The sequence below is a fragment of the Natrix helvetica genome, assembly GCF_964273705.1.
Source record: "Natrix helvetica genome assembly, chromosome: Z".
Classification (NCBI taxonomy): Eukaryota; Metazoa; Chordata; class Lepidosauria; order Squamata; family Natricidae; genus Natrix; species Natrix helvetica.
Window position 1 is genome coordinate 119,592,360 of NC_138554.1, and position 22,458 is coordinate 119,614,817.

The window sequence follows — 22,458 nt, forward strand, 5'->3', positions numbered from 1 at the left end:
CCTTTCTCAAAATGGCAAAACAGCCTCCAGTTATTATCTTATCCAATAATTTTGTGTTGAAGAATGGTAGAAATACATTCCCAGACAGCTGATGTCTTTCAACTACAATTATGTCTATGAGCCCAAAGCATCAGAAAGACATCAGATTATGAAAGGATATTTTTAAAAGGTTAAGGTTCCCCTTGCACATATGTGCTAGTCGTTCCTGACTCTAGGGGGCAGTGCTCATCTCTGTTTCAAAGCCGAAGAGCCAGCACTGTCTGAAGATGTCTCCGTGGTCATGTGGGTGGCAAGACTAAACACCGAAGTACACGGAACACTGTTACTTTCCCACCAAGGTGGTCCCTATTTTTCTACTTTCATTTTTATGTGCTTTAGAACTGTTAGGTTGGCAGAAGCTGGGACAAGTAACGGGAGCTCACTCCGTTACACAGCACTAGGGATTCGAACAACTGAACTACCAACCTTTCTGATCAACAAGCTCAGTGTCTTAGCCACTGAGACACCATGTCCCTAAGGATATTTTGATCAGTAAGGAAGGGGTAGTTTTCAGAACTGAACTCAGAAAGCACAAGTGTAGCCATGGAAATGTCATACTGAAGCATGGTGAAGAACACTTTAACTTCTTAGCAGCTCTAGCTTCAAATTTCACAACAAAGAGTTTGGGGCAGCAGTCAGTTTTTGGAAGTGTGAGTGTGTGTGTGTGTGTGTGATAGCAATAGAAAAAAAAGAGTGAATTTATGAGGATACAGACAGACTAGCAAGGTAAATTTCTATCTAGTTGCCTCTCTCCCAGAAATTTATTTTTCAAAGCTATTCCACCCTGTCACTCTGAGATCAGCTATGCTACTTTAAGATTGTGCACTTGAATACCCAAATTTACTTTTTGATCTGTCCACTGGTCAGTGTATCTCTCTGACCGTAGGTTTTCATATAATAAATTGTAAGCACTACAATAATAGTAATAGAACACAACAGACAGCATGTTGATGGTGTAGCCTGAGAGAAACTAGGAGCAGCATACCTCTCTCTCTCAATTACTTTCCTGATTGTATGCTCTTACCGCAAACTAGGACTTGTCAAACTGTCAGCAAATTCGAGGGATAACAATTTGGAGAGAGCTTCAGGATGAAAAGCCTATCCAAGCCAATCCTGGAACAAATTTGCAGTGAACTATTTTTGCATTCACAATCCTCATAGTGCCCTCCTCTCTATATTGTCCAAAGTAAATGCCCTCTATTTCAATCCCCAATTCTACATACTGACTGCTGGACTAGGAAATGCCAAGTAAGGGGTCACAATACTATAAAGTTTGAGAACCCAATCTTGTCTTCATCCAACTTGGTGTGTTGCAGAAGAACTAGGCTGCATCTGTCAAATTTGAAACCAGTAATTGATTCTGTAGTTCCAAACATTATTTACTATTATGCTTAATCAATTTATAGATTACTGCTTGCTATTCACCCATTCAATCCATTGTCCATTGAGATATCCACATTGTTCTATAGTATCTCATGTTCACTACTAATCATTTATTAAGAATCTTAATAGGCCCTAATACCAGTTACTTCCATATTGGCGCTATAACTTTTTCTTCTATAAAATACATATTTCCAGTAAAATACAATATATGAAAAAAATCCTTCACCAACTTAAGTAAGTCTAAAGACCAAATAATAAAACAATATGCATTTATGGGAGTTAAAATATAAGCTGTACCATAGCACAGCATGAACTCAGCTAATAAAACTCTTTTGTTTTTGTTATGTTAGATGAAGCAACAAATTATAATTTATTCAATAAAACATGGTAAAGAATCTGTATTTATCCCAATATGTGAATTCAGTCAGTGTCTCATTATTCTTAGGAGCATGACTGGGTATACTTCAAAATATTCAAGAACCCATTCACTCAAGAGGAATGGATTTCCACATTTCTAAGTGGAGAAAGAGGTTGGTTTTCTATAGCTGTATGGTCTCTGCAGATATGAAGGAGTGGAATGATTCCAAGAAAGCATTGTAGCAAAAGACCCTGCTATTTAATCCTTTTTTGTTACTACGCAACATATCAAGAGCTCATATTTGCAGAGTTAAAACTACTGTCATTAACTGACATTTGGTAAGTGCAAACACTGGGCACAAGGTTTGCTGAGCCCTGTTTCTCAGAATAGCCAATGAATCTGCTGCTGAGGGTCTTTTGACTACTTCTGGAATAGAGAAATCCCCAAGGTTGTCATGAGTACTTGTAAAAGCAATGGTCCACAGATGCAGCAGCTGTGTACAAGGAACAGGAAAGGCACATTTTCCATTTGACTAGGCTGGGTTTACTTCTCTCCATTAAAAGGGAAGAAGTTGATTCAGATTCAAGATTTTTCCGAAAGACAGCCAGAGATAATTCAGTCAAGAAGATTATGGATTTCTTTTTAAAAGTTAAAAGATAAAGGTTCTTGGGTTCACCTCAACTCCTGGTGATATGTCTTGGTAACCTCCTTGATAAAAAAATATGAAAATATTTTGCTATTACTTTCTGGAATGATTTTCAACTTCCAAGAACAGTCTTATATTTTTGACCAAAAACTGAAACTACGTGGAATGTTTAGTTTGAAGCAGGGGTGAAATCCAGCAGGTTCTGACAGGTTCTGGAGAACCAGTAGCGGAAATTCTGAGTAGTTCGGAGAACCAGCAAATGCCACCTCTGGCTGGTCCCAGAGTGGAGTGGGAATGGAGATTTTGCAGTATCATTCCCCTGGAGTAGGATGGGAATGGAGATTTTGCAGTATCCTTCCCCTGCCACGCTTACCAAGCCAAGCCCACCAAGCCACGCTACGCCCACCAAGCCATGCCCACAGAACCGGTAGTAAAAAAAAATTGAATTTCACCATTGGTTTGAAGGCTTCATCTGATATCAATACAATCATCCCATGTTGATTATAGATCCCAGACCTGCATAATGCATGTTGACTATATTTGCCAAACTGTGGAAATTGTAGCTTAATACATTGAGATGGATAATATTGGAGGAAGCATCACTTTCTACAGTAGGATAACAGAACCAGTTGGGTGTAGTAGTTAAGATGTTTGTCTAAAAATAAGGAAACTGTAAGTTTACTCCACTTAAGGCATGAAAGCCGATTGGATTATTTTGGGTCAATCATTTTCTCTCGCAGTCCAACTCCCCCACATGGGTTCTCATTGTGGGGGGAAAGAGGAAGGAATATTGTTTATATTCGCTGCCTTGAGTTACTTATAAAGTAATAAAGAAAGGATAAAATCTAATAAATAAACTTTGTACTACACTAGACATGATAGTAATCTGAACTTTGCAGTTATTCCTGTATCTGCCAGGTCATAAAAAGATTGAAACATGCTCTGCTTGCTTATATCACACACTCTTATAGGCAGTTAACTATACAGCACTATTGAGCCTCAACTTCTTAAGTACCTTTTCTGTCATATAAAATCACAGATGTGCAAAAAGAATGAAGATGTTTTCCTATGCAGTATTTTAGTTTGACCATAGCAAACCATATAAAACTATAAAATTACCACAAACAATCCAACAACTGATTTTAGGATAGATCTGTTCCTCTATTGTGTAAGTAGTTTAGAAACCTAATGTGCAATCCTATGCATTCTATCAATTATTTACTCCATTTCATTATACTAAATTAAGTAAATTTCAGAGAAATATTATAGGATTGCCATATTAGAATTCGTGAATTAAGGCTTGAAGGCATATCTGAGACTAAGATGAGACTTGCCAATTCTTGAAGAGCAAAGGACATCCAGTCATCCAGTGAAGTCTGCCAACATTTCTGTGTAATCTTTAGTACTATAATTTCCATATGAGTAAAGAATAAAATTGGTGACTAAGTGTGAGTCACTGAGTTAAGAAGCCACCTTTAAAAAAAAAAAAGCTAATTTCTTTTCCAAATGTCTCCTATTCAGATTGTGTTCACATTCCAATCATAAGCAGCTGTAAGAAAGAGGTATATGCAGAACTTTTATCTGTTTTACACTGCCTAAGGAAGCTATAACAGACTTTCTCAACTTAATGTGGACTATATAGTTCATAATCCCTTGCCAATATGGCTATGATTCAGTGGTGGGTTTCTACCGGTTCGCACCGGTTCTGGCGAACCTGTTGGACAATGAACCCGGAAGTAAGTTCCTGCCCCGCCCCTATCACTCACTTGCTCACCCCTGCCGGTTCAGAAGCCACTCCATTGCTCGCTCACCCCCCTTTCTCCCGTTCCTCCTCTCAGCGATCTGAGGATTCCCCACCCCACTTTTCCCTTCCCAAAAGATCGCTGAGAGGAGGAAAGGGAGGATTCCCCACCCCACTTTTCCCTTCCCAAAAGATGGCTGAGAGGAGGAAATGGAGGATTCCCCACCCCACTTTTCCCTTCCCAAAAGATCGCTGAGAGGAGGAAAGGGAAGGGAAAAGTGGGGTGGGGAATCCTCCCATTCCTCCTCTCAGCGATCTTTTGGGAAGGGAAAAGTGGGGTGGGGAATCCTCCCTTTCCCCCTCTCAGCGATCTGAGGATTCCCCACCCCACTTTTCCCTTCCCAAAAGATCGCTGAGAGGAGGAAAGGGAGGATTCCCCACCCCACTTTTCCCTTCCCAAAAGATCGCTGAGAGGAGGAATGGGAGGATTCCCCACCCCACTTTTCCCTTCCCTTTCCTCCTCTCAGCGATCTTTTGGGAAGGGAAAAGTGGGGTGGGGAATCCTCCCTTTCCTCCTCTCAGCGATCTTTTGGGAAGGGAAAAGTGGGGTGGGGAATCCTCCCATTCCTCCTCTCAGCCATCTTTTGGGAAGGGAAAAGTGGGGTGGGGAATCCTCCCTTTCCTCCTCTCAGCGATCTGAGGATTCCCCACCCCACTTTTCCCTTCCCAAAAGATGGCTGAGAGGAGGAAAGGGAGGATTCCCCACCCCACTTTTCCCTTCCCAAAAGATCGCTGAGAGGAGGAAAGGGAAGGGAAAAGTGGGGTGGGGAATCCTCCCTTTCCTCCTCTCAGCGATCATTTGGGAAGGGAAAAGTGGGGTGGGGAATCCTCCCATTCCTCCTCTCAGCGATCTTTTGGGAAGGGAAAAGTGGGGTGGGGAATCCTCCCTTTCCTCCTCTCAGCGATCTGAGGATTCCCCACCCCACTTTTCCCTTCCCAAATGATCGCTGAGAGGAGGAAAGGGAGGATTCCTCACCCCACTTTTCCCTTCCCAAAAGATCGCTGAGAGGTGGAAAGGGAAGGGAAAAGTGGGGTGGGGAATCCTCCCTTTCCTCCTCTCAGCGATCTGAGGATTCCCCACCCCACTTTTCCCTTCCCAAATGATCGCTGAGAGGAGGAAAGGGAGGATTCCCCACCCCACTTTTCCCTTCCCAAAAGATCGCTGAGAGGTGGAAAGGGAAGGGAAAAGTGGGGTGGGGAATCCTCCCTTTCCTCCTCTCAGCGATCTGAGGATTCCCCACCCCACTTTTCCCTTCCCAAATGATCGCTGAGAGGAGGAAAGGGAGGATTCCCCACCCCACTTTTCCCTTCCCAAAAGATCGCTGAGAGGTGGAAAGGGAAGGGAAAAGTGGGGTGGGGAATCCTCCCTTTCCTCCTCTCAGCGATCTTTTGGAAAGGGAAAAGTGGGGTGGGGAATCCTCCCTTCCTCCTGTCAGCGATCTTTTGCTAAGGGAGGCTTCTCAAAATGGGAAGCCCATCTCTTTGCACCCTTCAATCCGTCTCTCTCTCCCTCTGACCTCCCCCAATGGCTCAGCTTGAAAAACTGGGGGGAACAGAGGAAAAGGAGGAGGAAGGAAAGGGGGGAGAGAAACGGGGGGAAGAGAGAGAGAGAAAGAGTGACACACCAAGGGGGGAAGTTGGGGGACTTCCCTCTAAATACTGACGCCCTCTGCTTTTGGGGGGAAAGGAGAGGAGGGTCCTTGGTGATTTGTGAACCTCTACCCCCTATTCACCCTATCCCAGTTAAGCCAGCTGGGTTTGGGACCCAGCCTTTCTAACTTCATTTGGGATCTTCTAACATCCCACTCCCACCCGGTCACATGGCTGGCAAGCCACTCCCACCTGCTCACATGGCAGGCAAGCCACTCCCACAAAGCAGGCCACACCCACAGAGTAGGTTCCAAAAAATTTTGAAACCCACCACTGCTATGATTCATCTGTAAGGTATTAAGAAAGCTGAGTTGTATCACCTCTCCAAAATTCTTAATTAAGATCTCCCATTTTTACCCTAGTTAAATATTTCTGAATATTCTTTTCTGGGTGATTAAAGACGGATTTTCATCTTTGTACTCAGGGGAAACGTGCAGCTTGGTATGGTTTGAGGGTATTAAAATTTAAATTGTGACCATAGTATCAAAACTGTGAAGGAAGACAGTGGCCTGTGTCTTTTAGATGCAGGCCACTCTTTTTAAGACAACAAAGACCATATTTTGGACAGAGAGGACCTCTGGTTTGAAAGAGGGGTTAAAGAGGCCATCATGTCAAAATTGAACAGCCCTCTCTCAACAGAGGGGGAGGGATACAACATCATCTGTCTCCAGTCTACAACACAGTCCTTTCAACAGTTCCAAAAAGGCTCCACACCCATTTGCACCACCTGATGACACAGATAAACCCGCTAAAAGAATGCAAATGACCAGTTGTCTGCAAGGAGTATAAATCCTTCCATTCCCCACCATCCAGTCAGAGCTGAAGAAGCTTCTTGGAGGAGACCTCTTCAAAAAAAAAAAAAAACCAAGAGTCCAGTTGCCTCTTGAAAAAGTGCCTTTGAGACAACTGTGACCTGGATAACTGAGAATTTCCATAGACATTCAGGCATGTGCTTTTCTCTTAATTAAAAAAAAAAAAATTCTGAATGCTGTTTAGCATTTTGTCTAACATATTCCAGGATAGATTGTTGTTATTTGGTCTATCAAATAAAACAAGCAAAAATAGTAGTTAAATCTATTTTCATTGAAATGGCAGTATGACAAGTTGAACTTGACAGAAATGTCTTTGTTGTAGTATTGCTATGCTCTAATAATAATATTGAAAGTCTCCATCTACGATGCCACTCAGTCAAACTATAACAATCAAATAGGATAGGCTGGGTAACTTTCAGTAGGTAATGTACCTGCTTTTTATATAATGTGATTTATTATGTATTTTATATGCATAATTTATATCCTGGAACTTCCCTATATATTTATGTTACCATAATGGCTGAATTAATAAATAAACAAGATGCAAGTATAGTATTTTTTAAAAAGCTTCAAAACGTAGCAACATTTCTTTAAGACAGACATTTAAAATAGAACTATTACCCTACCATCCTTTTAAAGTCTGGAAATTTTTGAAATACTTTTGCCTAATACCTAAATTATTATTGAGAAAGGCACAGAAGTGACATATAAGATAATCAAAAGCAAGAAGCCACAACATAAGGTTAAAATAGAATTGTGTCTATACTGCATGACTCAAAAAACAATTCTGATATTACTTAAATAATTAAAGAAGAATATCATAATATAACAACTCAAAGGCTCAGAAGTATGACAATGACCATTCATTCTTCAAATGCTCTCCGGAAGAATTTCGCTTAAAGTAGATTTTGGAAGGTCAACAATGAGAGTGTATCTTCACTTTTAGATGGAGGCAGACCAAATAATATTCCTTGTGCAAAGATGACCAAGTGCCACCCACCAACATGAATGTGCCGGGGGGGGGGGCAGAAAACAACGGAAGAGGGAAACCCCATTTCCCCCAACTCTTAGTTTCCTCCAGAAAAAATAGAATATATTATGAAATTCATATAGTTTCCCAAATTACTTCACCAACAATGTACTAGCATAAATTTGATGTTACAGTATTAGCCTACTAACATTCGTATGGCAAGAACTCACTACAAATATAACTTTTAAATAAAGAGCACAAGAATACATTTCCTTCTAGGGGGAAACCAACACTTGTGAAAGTGAAACAAACATTCAGCCCTATTTTGATCACCGTCTTTCTTCCTCTTGTTGACTTTTTATCTAGGTTAATGGTCGAGTTCTTTTTAACTTGACCTCATTGTCCTGGACAAAGGACATACACAATAGCAGTGGCATTCATATACTGTAAATATATGGATAAGCCCAGCTGCAGCAATTGTAAACAACATACCATGAAAAATATGTATCAGTTTATCCATGGGTGCACATGTTTTCATGGTATTTTAGTTAAGTATTTTTGTTTAACTAAAAGGGCCTGCTTATCCATGGATGGGGCTTATATGCAAGTATATACAAATTTTACTTTTAAAAAACAACCTGCAGTCTCAAACCTATGACCATTCGTCTAGCAACCATTCAAAGTTATGTTGCTGTTGAAAATAGTGACATAACTGGTCCTTGTACCAGTTACTGTTATAGCTATAGCATTCCTGTAGTCACATTAGTTAGCAACTAGCATGTATGTACAATTGCAACATTCCATGAGACTGCGAGCTTGTGAGCTTCCTAACCAGCTTCCAACAAGCAATGTCAATGGGAAAAAGCCAAATTCACTTAATGACTGCAATGACTAGTGTTTTGTTTAATGGCCGCAACAAAATAGGTCATAAAATTGGATGTGCCTCCCTAAATGACGTGCTTAGTGATGGAAGTTCAGGTAGCAATTATAGTCATAAGTATACTGTATATACATACTTGGGGATAAGCCCATCCAAAGATACGCTAAAGCAGGGGTCAGTATTTCACCAGCATTTCACCAGCCCCGGGCCCAGGGAAGGGGCGGTGGGGTAGCAGTGATTATTCGGGAGGACTTAGAGCCGAGGGAGTCCACTGTGCCACAGACGTCCGGATGTGAATCCCTTGTTGTGAAATGGGGCCCTGGGAGACAGTTGGGCCTGCTGATAGTATACCTGGCTCCTCGCTATACATCAGCGGCCCTGCCCGAACTCCTTGAGCTGGTCGCATCGGTGGCGGTTGAGACCCCCAAACTTTTAGTGATGGGGGACTTTAACCTGCCATCGGTGGGAGGAGCATCTGAGGGGGTTCGGGAGTTCATGGCCTCCATGACAGCCATGGACCTGACTCAACTGATTCAGAGCCCGACACACGAGGGAGGTCACACCCTGGACCTCGTTTTTGTCTCTGGCCAGTGGTTGAATGATCTGGGAGGAGGAAACTTAACCATCACTCCGCTGTCATGGTCAGACCACTCACTCCTCCGACTTGACTTCCCTGGAGCTACCCCCCGCTGCGGGGAGGCGGAACCGGAAAATACTAGATGGTTCCGCCCCAGGCGCCTGATGGAACCAGAGAGGTTCCAGATGGAGCTTGGGCCACCTCCTGTAGCCCTGACCCGCCCTCAGGTAGAGGACCTGGTGGTTGCGTGGAACAACGCGACTACCGGGGCCTTGAACCGGGTGGCGCCTTTGCGGCCTCTCCGGCGGCAACGATCCACCCTGGCCCCTTGGTTTACCGAGGAGCTAAGGGTGATGAAGCGCCGCAAGAGATGCCTAGAGAGTCGTTGGAGATCCTCCCGTTCCGAATTTGACCGAACACAGGTACGAGCCCATTTAAGGACGTACCTTGTGGCATTGAGAGCGGCCAAACATCAATATTGTGCCGCTCTCATTGCATCCGCGGAGAACCGCCTGCCGCCCTGTTTCGGGTATCCCGCTCCCTTCTGTTTCAGAGGCCGCGGGAGGCCCCTTTACAGGGTAGGGCAGAGGAATTTGGGAAATACCTGCAGGATAAAATCGCTCAAATCCGGAAGGACTGGGTCCCTTTCAGTGGCCCAGTGGAGACGTCCGTGGCAAGTCTGGAGAAACCAACCTGGGAAGAGTTTGATTTGGTTGCCATCGAGGATTTGGACAGAGTGCGTGGACGACTGCGACCTACCACATGTTTGCTGGACCCGTGTCCCTCCTGGCTTGTACTGGCATCCTGGGAGGTTACACGCGACTGGCTCCAGGGCCTAGTGAACGCTTCGCTGGGCGAGGGGTCTCTTCCAGCCGCCTTGAAAGAGGCGGTGGTGAGACCCTTGCTCAAGAAGCCTTCCCTGGACCCTATGGAGCTGGCCAATTATCGTCCTGTCTCCAACCTTCCCTTTTTGGCGAAGGTTGTAGAGAGTGTGGTGGCTTATCAGTTTCCACGACATCTGGAGGAAAATGATTATCTAGACCCGCGCCAGTCCGGCTTTCGCCCCGGACACAGCACGGAGACGGCCTTGGTCGCGTTGGTGGATGATCTCTGGAGGGCCAGAGATAGGGGTTGTTCCTCTATCCTGGTCCTATTAGATCTCTCGGCGGCTTTTGATACCATCGACCATGGTATCCTGTTGCACCGACTGGAGGGGTTGGGGGCACCGTTCTACGGTGGTTCGGCTCCTACCTCTCCGGCCGGACGCAACGTGTGTTGACAGGGGAGCAGAGGTCGACTCTAAGCCCCCTTATCTGTGGGGTGCCGCAGGGGTCGGTCCTCTCGCCGCTCCTGTTCAACACATATATGAAGCCGCTGGGTGAGATCATCCGTGGTTTTGGGGTGGGATATCATCTGTACGCTGATGATACTCAGCTGTACATTTCCACCCCGAACCACCCCAACGAAGCCGTCGAAGTGATGTCCCGGTGTGTGGAAGCCGTACGGGTCTGGATGGATGACAACCGACTCAGGCTCAACCCTTCCAAGACAGAGTGGCTGTGGCTGCCGGCCCCCCGGTTCAACCAGTTAATTCCATCTCTGGCCATCGGGGGCGTACAACTTGCCCCGGTGGAGCGGGCGCGCAATTTGGGCGTCCTCCTGGATGCCCGGCTGTCCATGGATGACCATGTGACGGCCGTGGCAAGGGGGGCGTTCCACCAGGTTCACCTGGTGCGCCAATTGCGCCCCCTATTGGACCGGGATGCCTTGCGCACAGTCACTCATGCGCTGGTGACGTCTCGCCTGGACTACTGCAACGCTCTCTACATGGGGCTTCCCTTGAAATGCACTCGGAGACTACAGTTGGTCCAGAACGCGGCCGCGCGGGTAATAATGGGGAGTACAAGGTACTCCCATGTGACACCTTTCCTGCGCGAGCTGCACTGGCTACCTGTGGTCTACCGGGTGCGTTTCAAGGTCTTGATAACGATCTTTAAAGCGCTCCATGGCTCAGGACCTAGATACCTGCGGGATCGTATCCTGCCCCATACATCCCTGCGACCAATCCGCTCGCACAGAGAGGGACTCCTCCAGGTGCCGTCCGCCAGACAATGTCGGGGGGCGGTGTCTAGGAGTAGAGCCTTCTCTGTAGCGGGCTCAGCCCTGTGGAATGACCTTCCCCCGGCTATTAGGACTACCTCTGACCTCCGCGCCTTTCGGATAAAGCTCAAGACCCACCTATTCCAAATAGCTGGCCTGGCTCAACCATAGTTCGCTCACTCTGCTCCTGACGGGTTTTTTAATTTTAATTCTGGGGTTTTTAGATTTTACTGTGTTTTTATTGTCTCTATTTATCTGCCTCCCTTCTCCATGTCCATGTACATGTATTTGTTTATTGTGTATGTGTTGTTTATTTTATATTTTATGTGTTTTCTTGTACGCCGCCCCGAGTCCTTCGGGAGAGGGTGCGGCTAAGAAATAAATTTTATTATTATTATTATTATTAGCAACCTGCGGCTCTGGAGCCGCATTGGTTCTTTCAACCTCTGCTGCGGCTCCCTGTCACCAGTCGGCACCACAATTTTGAGAGGGGCTTCTAGTTGGGAGTGGCAAGCAGGGCACACCAGGAGGAGACTTTATGGCAAGGGACAGGTTTTCTGGTCAGCTCCACAAGTGATAGGGCTTTTGCTTAGGACAGTTAGAGGAAAAAGGCCACCGCAGTAGGAGGAGACTCTATGATGGGGAAACCAGACTTCCGGGCGGCTCCAGAATTGAACAGAGGGCTTCCAGTTAGGATCTTTGTGGATCTTTGAGTGTTTACAGTTGCCAACCCCTACGCTAAAGCCAAATTTTGGGGTATATTTTGGCATCTAAAATTCTCTTATCTGCAAGTATATATGCCATTTTTTTTAAAAAAAAAACATTTTTATGGAGGAAAAAAACCCATGTGCATAAAGCACAATACAGAGATCTGGACAGTCCTAGGAAAAAGCATATATTTGAAGAGATTTCTGCACTCAAGAATCCAATGCAAATCACGCATTGTTCTGCTTTCTACCTGGGAGAAAGGAGTGTTGATAAGACTCCTATTTCCATTTCCCCAAATTTCCATTTTTCTTTCCTTAATAGTTTCAAAATTTCAGAAAATTTGACATCTCTACAACTCAGGAAGAAAGCAGTGATTCAGGAGCAAGGACACCAAGTCTCACAAAGAAACCAGCACATCAACAAAACAGTAATTATCTGCCAAGAGATAAGAGAAGGGGTACAGATTAGTCTTTCCACACACAGATCTTTTAAAAACAAGCTGGGACAGATGTACCCTTAATAAATTACTCTTTCAAACGGGTGACAAGAGCAGTCATTGATACAAAAGGGGGATATACAAGACTGAAGATGTGCTAAATACAAACATCAGTCCATAGGAAATCTACTGCATGAAGATGGTATTAAATATTTAATACCTTTGAAACATCCCACTCATCAAATCACTACAAGCCCTCCCACTCTTACTGCACTGAATCCAAGGGGACCAGACCAACGAAAGGGAATCTTTGCATACAAATGTGCTGTTATGAAAAGTTCTGAATTTTACGGAGGTGGCAGTTTCAGAGAGCTTTGTAGGATTTTTTTTCTTGCAATATCATCATGAGAACCAAATGTTCTAAACTTACCTCTCACTCACAGATCCAGTTTGGCCTCTGTGACATTACATGATCTAATCCATCTTGCATTTTAATCAAAATCCACATGCAATATTAGTTAAATCAAATTAAATTGAATTTCTGATTCTACATTCTTGTTTTATATACTTTTATGCTACCGGGTGGTTTAGCTACAGTTGTTCAAAAGTAAAATCATCCAACTTCAGACAGGGCAACTTCACTATTGGAAGAAAATAAGCAAACCTATTAGGTGTGCAGAATACTTCTTTGGCTGGTAATGGGTACAGGCAGGCTTCGACTTACGACTATAATTCAGCTCAGAATTTATGTTGCTAAGTGAAAAATTTGTTGAGTTTTGCTGCATTTTATGACTTTTCTTGCCACATTTGCTAGGTGAATCACTATAGTTGTTAAATTAGTAACCTGGTTATTAAGTGAATCTGGCTTCCCCACCAGTGGTGTGATTCAAAAACTTTTACTACCGGCTCTGTGGACGTGGCTTTGTAGAAGTGGCAGAGAAGGACACTGCAAAATCCCCATTCCCTCCCCAGCCCACTAACCTGCTTTCTAGCTCCGTTGTCCTGTTTAGGGCAACAAAAGAAGATCAGCTGAGAGGCTGCGGGGGTGGGGCCAGTCTATTTGCCGGTTCTCCGAACTACTCAAAATTTCCGCAACCGGTTCTCCAGAACCTGTCAGAACAGGCTGAATACAACCTCTGTTCCCCACTGACTTTGCTTGTCAGAAAGTTGCAAAATGGAATCGAATGACCCTGGGACAGTACAACCATCATAAATATGAACCAGTTGTCAAACATCCAAATGTAAATCATGTGACCGTGGGGATGCTACAATAGTTATAAGTGTGAAAAATGGTCACGTCACTTTTTTCAATGCTATTGTAACTTTGAACAGTCACTAAATAAACTGTTGTAAGTGGCGTAATATCTGAATTACATTTGAACATTTTTTCCCTTTTTAGAATATAATGTATAGAAAATTTCCCAGATATTAACCAAATTAATCATATGCTACAAAGAAGAAACACAGATCTATGATTACATAAGCTTAGCCTAATAAGCTTTTTTCTCCTATTTTTCTATTTGTTTTCCTCTTTGCATCACATATTTTACACTTTTTAAATATGCATCTTACTTTAAGAGACTGCCTTACTTTATTGATTGAATGTAAGCGACTCTGGGAAACTCTTTGGCTGAATAGCAGAATGAAAAAATGCTTTCCCAGAATAAAATGTCTGCAACTGATTTCTGTAAACAGGATGTGCATTCTAATACATTATCCAAGACAGTTCGGTATAAATATTTTTCTCTAGACCATGGCAAAAATTAATTTAGGACTGACATGGTACAAACTTAAAGAATGTAGAACTTAAAAAAAATAAAGCAGGATGATGCAGACCATAGTTTAAAAAAATAATACTTAATATTTATGTATTTTATTTAATGGACAGTAAACAAGATTTTATTGAATCTTAAATAAAATAAAAAATGAAAATACAAAGAAAGAAAGGAAAGAAATAAAGAAAAAGAAAGAGAAAGAAAAAAAGAAACTTATATTTTATATTCATAAATAGTCACTGGCTTACAAATAAATTCATTGCAATAATATAAACAATATAAAATATTTTAGTTTATTTTTTAATTGAGTTCACCGCCCATCTCACTGACCTGAGAAGTCAAAATATTTTATTATATCACAAAATCTGTCATTGCAACATGGATTGTTTCATTCTTTAACTAGTAGAAAATATTGCCTTTTTCAACATAGATAAATCACACACTTCAAACATTTGTTTCAATATCTATTTACTGTAATCATCAGTCACTACACCTTTCTTTTATTCATGAACCCATTGTTTGTTTCTGAATTATACCTTTTAACATATCATTAACAATATTACTTAATTAGTAGACTCGGGTGGTTATTTAGTATGTAATTTTAAGAAAGACATTTCAGAATATCAGTTAGAACCATTTTGTTATTTTAGCCGAACTGAATTTGCAAACAAGGACGATGTCTAATTAGTCTATTTTCCTTAGGCACATTGTAAAGCACTAAAACAACAATGCATCCGATTGTAAAATTAAAAAAGTACTTTCTTCAAACTATATTTATGAAATTATTAAATTTAAAATGACATATTATAGACCAACTAAAGATAATAACCATTTATTATATTATTGTTATGGCTTACATTTTGGCAACACTGTGATTTATTCAATAAAATGTGGTTGAGCAAATCATGGCTTAACTCAATATTTGAATCTCATCAGTAATAGCATTCAGCAATCAAGCAAACCATATCGAACCTTATTTTCTTCCAGTTTAATATGTTCTGTGAACCTAGCTCTTTCCCCTGCTATGCAACAGGTTTAACATTTGAGGAGCTGGCCGATGTAATTAGAACAAGCCAAAATATAAATGAACCAGATTTCCTCCCATAAGTGTAAAGCAAAAAGTTATTTACCCCCGCCCAGTTACTAGATTGTGATTTGGCGTGAAGAATTACTATTGGATCCAAGATTAATTTACAATTCAAGATATCAAGCTGCAAAAATTAGGGGATAGGGCATAATAAACAAGTACAGCAAATCTCCTTTCTTTAGCCCTAATTAGGGAGTCTCTTCCCATGATTCCAAACTGGTATTTTTCCAGCAAGAAATAATGTATGACTAAATATACACTATATTAGTAAGGGTCAGTGAGCTATAGAAAATTTAAATCACACACAAAAACTCTACCTTTTCATTTATAGCAGAAATCTAGCACCCAAGAAATCTGTGTCTCACAAGATTCTGGAAATTTATGACAGATTTGTAATAATTTAGCTCTACAAACTCCCCCATCGTTACTGAGATCCTTAAATCCTCAACTCATTTCCATATGTTTCCTTTTATTTATATTCAGTTCCTCATACAGTCCTATACATGAAACACACTTGGTTTCTTCAAATAGCATACTGTCTTTGAACCCCATTGGCATCTTTCAAATGTCTTCTACCAGAATTCCCTTTTCACTCATCTCAGATAAACCTTTTCAGGTAATCCATACATATCAGACTTAAAGAATACTACTATCCTGAAGCCTTGGTCGTTGTTTATTTGACATAGTTACTCTACTTACTTGGCTTACTTACTTTCTAATACAATATGGTATTAGCAATTCAGCTTCAGCAACCTAAGATACAGAAAGAATTACAGTCCAAAAGATTTGCACATAAATATCTCTTTATATGTTAGACATATTCAATTTAGACTTCTCAGATATAAACTTACCCACTGATTTTAATCACACCTGTCCAAACTCAGCATGTCAAAAGAGTCTTTCAGAATTTGGTAAAAAGTGGATGATCATATTCGTGATTAATTAAGAGAAAAAAAACTACTTCAGTTCCAAAAAATTATTCCTGCTTGTGTCCAAAATTCTGAGGCAAAGTTTTATGCACTGCACTACATCAGGGTTTAATCATGTTTTATTCAGCAAAATGCTGGATAAACAATAATTGTTGTTTACAAACCACAATGATTACGCTGTTTCACATAAGAGGTTAAGTTAAAACTAAGCAAGCTACACTATGATTTAAACCCAAATTGTATTTTCTTTCCCAGAGGAATACACAGTATCACAATTATGGAAGTGCAAACACAAGTGTCAGGTAAATTCTTTTGGTTAGTTAGGCTGAAAGTTAGATGTGCGTTATAAACACATTTAAGACAAAGATAAAGAATCCTTCAAAAAGGGCAACTGCTGAGAATTACAGGTTACAGGTTTAATTTTTCTGATAAAATACAGATGTCCTTCCCTGTTTTTTTAGGATGTTTATTAAACTTCCACTGTATCCTATAGATGATCTCCCTTCCCAATTATTAATAATCAGGCCCACTCAATTGGGCCTTTTCAGTATTAACCAAGGTGATCTAGATTTTGCCACATCTTTTTCATAAAGAATTTCAATACTGTGTATGCTAAAATGTTTAAATCAACTCCTGATGAGCAATCATTTGGGGACAGGGAGCAAACCCCCAAATGAAATATTGTTTGAGATCTGTTAATAAATACTGACTTGCAATAACCCTGTTATGTTGCATTTAAACAATGAATCTTTGCTTATTCCTGGTTTTGCCATGTCCAAGTGTTTTGCCAATCCAGAAATGCAAGACAAAAGAGCAGATGTTCACATTGTGCAAAGCCCCATATCCAACAATTTAAGAATTATTTTAAAAACCCACAATCTCATGTTTGCTACATTTATATATGGGTGTTTGAAGTTACACACCTGTGTTAATGTGTGAATTGACTGCAATCAAATAACGTCTAGCAAAAGTCAAAACCATTTTATAAATATTCTGAAGGCATTTGTTCTAGGATCTTTAGATTAATTTTTATATCCTGCCTCTTAATTTGTTTTTAGTATTTTCTCTGGGGATATGCATTTACATGTACATTGGGATACAAATACTGTTGCAATGGATTGAACATCCTTTGAAACTAATGCAAAACGGCAATTGTATAATCCTGATACCTTTCCAAGTCCCCGCATGCACACTTTACATTGTCCTACTGCCTTGCGTGTTAAATTCTCTAATACAGCATCAACATAGACATTGTCACTACCACCAAATTAATCCCCTGGAAACACAATCTTTATACCGTGCTAGTCTAACAGTGGAACAGATGGCTTCCTCCAGCTTGTCCTGTAATTCAGGGAAAATCAAATCAGTATTATCAACTCATTTATCACCTTATACTAAGTTAGACTAAACCCTTGTAAAGCATCAAAATTAAGTATTACCCTAAAAATGCCACTGATTTCTTGTACAACTTAGCCAAAGGTTTTTTTTTAATTCACCAGCTGCTAATGGTCACATTTCCTTTTCAAGCCATATGCATTTTTAAAGCATTAAAAAAAATCCAAATTGAAATACAGCACATGCACTCTGTATTAGAACACAGCACATGAAAACAGTATGTAATACCACACAGGTTCACCACAAATTGTATCAAATACATGAGGTTGGGGGTTGAAACCAAACACACACTAACAGGTTGATACTTGTTGCAGTTACCTCACCACTGTATTTGTCATATGTCCCATGAGTAAAACCAAAAGTAACCTCGCCTTTTTTTGAAGCATTTGTATCAGCAGCTTTATTTGGGTGGAGCAAGAAAATGTCACCGCTGTAATTAGTTTAACCCTTACCACTGTAAAAAAAATATGAAGAGGGGTTTAGACAGATAATGCCAGCTCTAGAATTGAACTTATTATCCACAAATTCCTGGGTAAACTTCAATGCACTATGAAAAGGAAAAGCAATACTTCTTTATAGAACAATATTCAGGAGGTATTTTTAAATTTAGCTAAATCAATGTGGATTTACATTGGAAAGTTATGTATTCAACTGTAAAGAGTGTGAAATATTATATTTACTACAAATCTGATTACATTTGAAAGAAGACTTTATAATAAATCTGTCATCAGTGTTTCAGAATTCTTGTAGGAATTGCATACATTTTAAATAATATCTAAGTTAAGCTGAAATAGAAAATTGCCCTGAAAGTTGTAACATGAATTCATGCTAAATTACCAACATAAGCATGCTGGCAAGTCAAAGAGAATCTCTGCATTTACTTGAATGAATGCAAGTTTTATATCACAACTGTCTAATCTAAACCCTTTTAAAGAGCTGGAGGTAGCTTTCTCTAAAACTTTTCTCATATTAGATAGTATATATGATTTATTCCAGTCTTTAACTGTACTGATGGGTTCAAAACTTGTTATTATGTTTCCATATTAAAAACAGAAGTTTTTAAAAGGTGGAGACTTCAAGATGACACAAACCAATAGTTACTAGAGAGGCCCAAAAGTTGTGATACATTGTGTATTCTTTCTGGGGAGGGGGAATACAAAAATACTAATTACATATTATGTTACTCTATATACTGCAATGGGTTTACCTCTTATTTATCCAAAAATAATTGTATTTACCACAGAGCAGTTGTCCTATTTTCCAACTTGCCCTGTCCATTTATATAAATAAAATATTTTCCTATTTCTAACATTGTTTACAGTACATTTTTCATCAATGCTCCACATTTTTCATCCATGCAATCCTTCAAGATTTGTTCCAATGATATTCATGCACTCAAGAAGAGAAACAAAATCACAATGGAGCTGAGATTTTAATTAATTATCTACTGCACTCTAAGATCAATGGTCTTGTTTAACATCATGTAGCCTGTGCTATGTAGGCCTGCATATATTCTGTATAGAAAGTTGTCTTTAGATGTTACTAGTGCATTTAAGAAAACGGTAAAATCTGCTGTGTCATATCAAAACAGTCATTCACAGTCAACTCTTTTGGTTATTATACCATATGACACATTTTAAAGCTATCTTTGTATTAATACAAATTCACCAGAATCTTTTTTCCCCATTCTCTTCTTACCAGAGAATGAATACAGACATACCTTATATGTATACATACCTACGGAGGGGAACCATTTCATAAATAAACCCATATTCTGCACTCAATGATTAAGGATTAGATCCCTAGGCTAAATCTCATTTATTTAAACATGAGTTTGAACTAACCATCGCAGGAGCATTCCCCCCCCCAACCTTCCCCTCCCCAAAAGTACATAAATATATATAATTATGCTGATGGCCTCTACCTGTTTTCTACGATTTTCAGCTAACTCTGCACATTTTGGTATCAGAGGATGGCTGAAAAGAAGGGTAACAAAGATCTATCCATCTCAAGGGCATATCCAAGAACCAGGATTTGCTTTTCAAAAAAAGTAGAATGATCTGGCATACTTTTTTAAAAATACAATTGGGGCATTATCAATATTTAAAACATAACAGACTTTACAAGCTCTTAAATTAGCAATGAAAATGTTAAAAAGATTTAGAACAGCATATCAATTGAAAGCAATGCAAGAGATAATGAGATATTATTCCCAGAATGCAACATAGTATTTAGAAAAATAGAGAAAATGAGCAGTTCAAAACAATACACAATTTTATTTTTAAATATTCTTATTTCTAATAATATTAGAAATACAATATTAGAGAGCATAAATAATAAGGACAATGAGCATGATAAAAAGATTTCTGGAACACAAGGAAGCATGCAACAGATCGTGTGTTACTTTTTTCTACCTAAAATATATTCAGAATTGCTCAATTGCTGTTACATTTTCCAAAATGCAGTGCCCTCCATCAGGAATGGGTCTATAGTTTAATATCCAGTTTGTACCATCTGATTAAATATCTTGTCTTGAAACTATACCACATACCCTTATTTTTAAAGAAAGATCAGTTGATAAAAGTCATTGAAGAGGTGAATTAAAAGTGTGATTGGAATTAAAAATTTATTTTAAATAAATACAGCATTCAGCCTTAATGAATTATCTCCCATGAAATATAAAGGTATTGCTGTAAAATGCTTAATACCTGAAATCTACCTGTAAAGCTAGCCTTATGATATGATAGAAATAGCTTTCTATTTGATTGGCTGTCCAGCTGCAGTTTACTTCTTTTTCCAGCTGATTATTTCAACAATTTAATATCATGCAGGAATATAATTCATTTAGCTCAGTAAGATTTATATGCCAAAACATTAAATATCCATATAGAATTGACTCACATGATTACATTACCCTAAGTTATTTATAAGAGTGGCTGCATCCATAAGCATGCCTAAGTGCAAGAAGGCTTTTGCTCCAGTTTCTTTGCTTCCAGTTCCTACCAGGATTTATTCATCCTGCCAGATGAGCAAGCCAAATGATTATTCACTATTTACATGAGAGTCTTTTCCCACAACCCCACTGACATATTTGAAAAACAGGAGGAACAAATCTGGCCACTATTCAGGCCCCAACACCATTTAAGAACATGCAATTATTCTCTATTTCCAGCTGGAATTCTGCTTTTCTAGTGCACTAACAAGCATTATTTTAATGCGTGTTTTGCAACCTGCACGCATGATCCTTAAGATATTATCAGGAGGGAGAAGAGTAACTAATGAGAAGGCATGATAGGAGGAGGAGGAGGAGGAAACTGGCCCGAAAAAGCTAATAAGCAGCCTTATTAAATCCATGAACTATTTTCTGCCTCTGGATGGACCTCCCCCTCCCCATCTCCTGGTGCCCACCAGCTGTGCTGGAAGACAACCACCCTCCGCCCCAATCTGGCTGCTGGGAAGGATGGCAGTGGCCGCCAGACATCGCTGGAAGGCGGCGGCTTGGGAAGAGCCGCTCATCCCCTCGACACACACCCCATTCAAACGAACCACAACCCCACAGAAGTCTGGCGAGCCTGCCTCACAGTAAACACCTATTAGGTGGCACACCCTCGGCTCCGAAGTGATGAAATACGGCAACTCCTCTGCCCCCATTTCCCTTCCTTTGCAAACAGCAGAGCGACTAAGGTGGAGTTGGACTTCAGGGCGAGGAGGAGGAAGTGGGGGAGATCTCTCTTTGGTTAAAAGTTTAAAGCAAAAGCCCCAAGGAAGCGTGGGATGCGTGGGGTGGGGGGGAAACCTGCGAGCCACACCATATCCCTCCCCCCCTAAAATGCCACGGTCTGTGCCCGCTTCCTGCAATTGTACGGGCGGAAGGCAAGGGGCTCCCTCCCATCCCAGCTGCCCGTGAAAGGGAGGCAGGGGCTCCTCGGAGCCGCTGCCAGCCCGCTGCCCGGCCTCTTACCTGGATGTAGTTGTTTTCACAGTAGTCCGCAACCCTGGTGAGGTTCTGGTAGCTCTCCACCAAAGCCCGCTTGCCCGAAGGGATTTCCTCTTCTAGTAACATTTGCAGCTCTGCCATTTTCCACCTTTCCGCATTGCTCTCTCCGGCATTCAAGAGATCGCGGGAGCGCCACCGGCTCACGATATGAATGCTATTGTGGGAACCCTGCTCGCCTCGGAGGCTCCGCTTTCTCCACCCACCCGCTCGCTCGCTCGCGACCCTTCCCTTCCCTCGCCTGCCTACCTTCCTTCCTTCCTCTCTCCCTCCTTCTCACTCTCTCTCTCTCTCTCAGGAGCCCTCCTACTTCTACTCCCCCCTCCCCTCCTGCTTCGCCCGGAAGAGGCAACCGCGCGGTACGTCGGGAGATGTAGTCACGCCCGTGGCTTGGGGCAGCCTCTTGCGGCTTTTCCGGCGCCCGCCCCGGATTGCTGCTTCTGGATGAGCCCGAAGCAAGGCAAAAGGCGTCTCAGTAAAGACATGATGATTATGTTTTTTTAATGCAGCATTTTTCTCCAGCGAATGCTGCTTGCTAGGGAATAGGAGCAAGGGTGGTGCTTCTTTATGATGTTTGTATGCATCAGAACTATTTTATTTATGTTATTTATTTAGCTTGACAAACATGTACGAGGTAACAGGTGTAAGTATAAACATGGACATGAACACAGGAAATGGGTACGAATAAGTAGGGACAATAGGAGAGGGACGGTAGGCACGCTGGTACACTTATGCATGCCCCCCTTACAAAAGTCATAGGAATGGGGTGAGATCACTGATAGTTTAAGGTTAAAGTTATGGGAGTAACAACAGGGTCGGGTAGAGCATTCCAGGCATTGACCGCTCTGTTGCTGAAGTCATATTTTCTGCAATCAAGTTTGGAGCAATTCACCTTGAGTTTGTATCGTTTGCCAGTGA

General features: G+C 41.2%; 1 protein-coding gene across 3 annotated transcripts in view; it reads right to left on the reverse strand.

Moving 5' to 3' along the window:
* Nucleotides 1-21,798, reverse strand: part of ABI1 (abl interactor 1) — a 100,598-nt gene extending 78,800 nt beyond the window's left edge. For 2 of the 3 annotated variants that reach the window (XM_081932191.1, XM_081932190.1), the window contains exon 1: nt 21,508-21,766. In XM_081932191.1, the coding sequence (XP_081788317.1) occupies nt 21,508-21,624 (117 nt within the window). In that variant the 5' untranslated portion in view covers nt 21,625-21,766. Of the gene's footprint in view, nt 1-21,507 lie in introns of all 3 variants that reach the window. The other variant, XM_081932192.1, reaches the window with a different exon arrangement.
* Between the last annotated feature and the right edge of the window lie 660 nt (nt 21,799-22,458).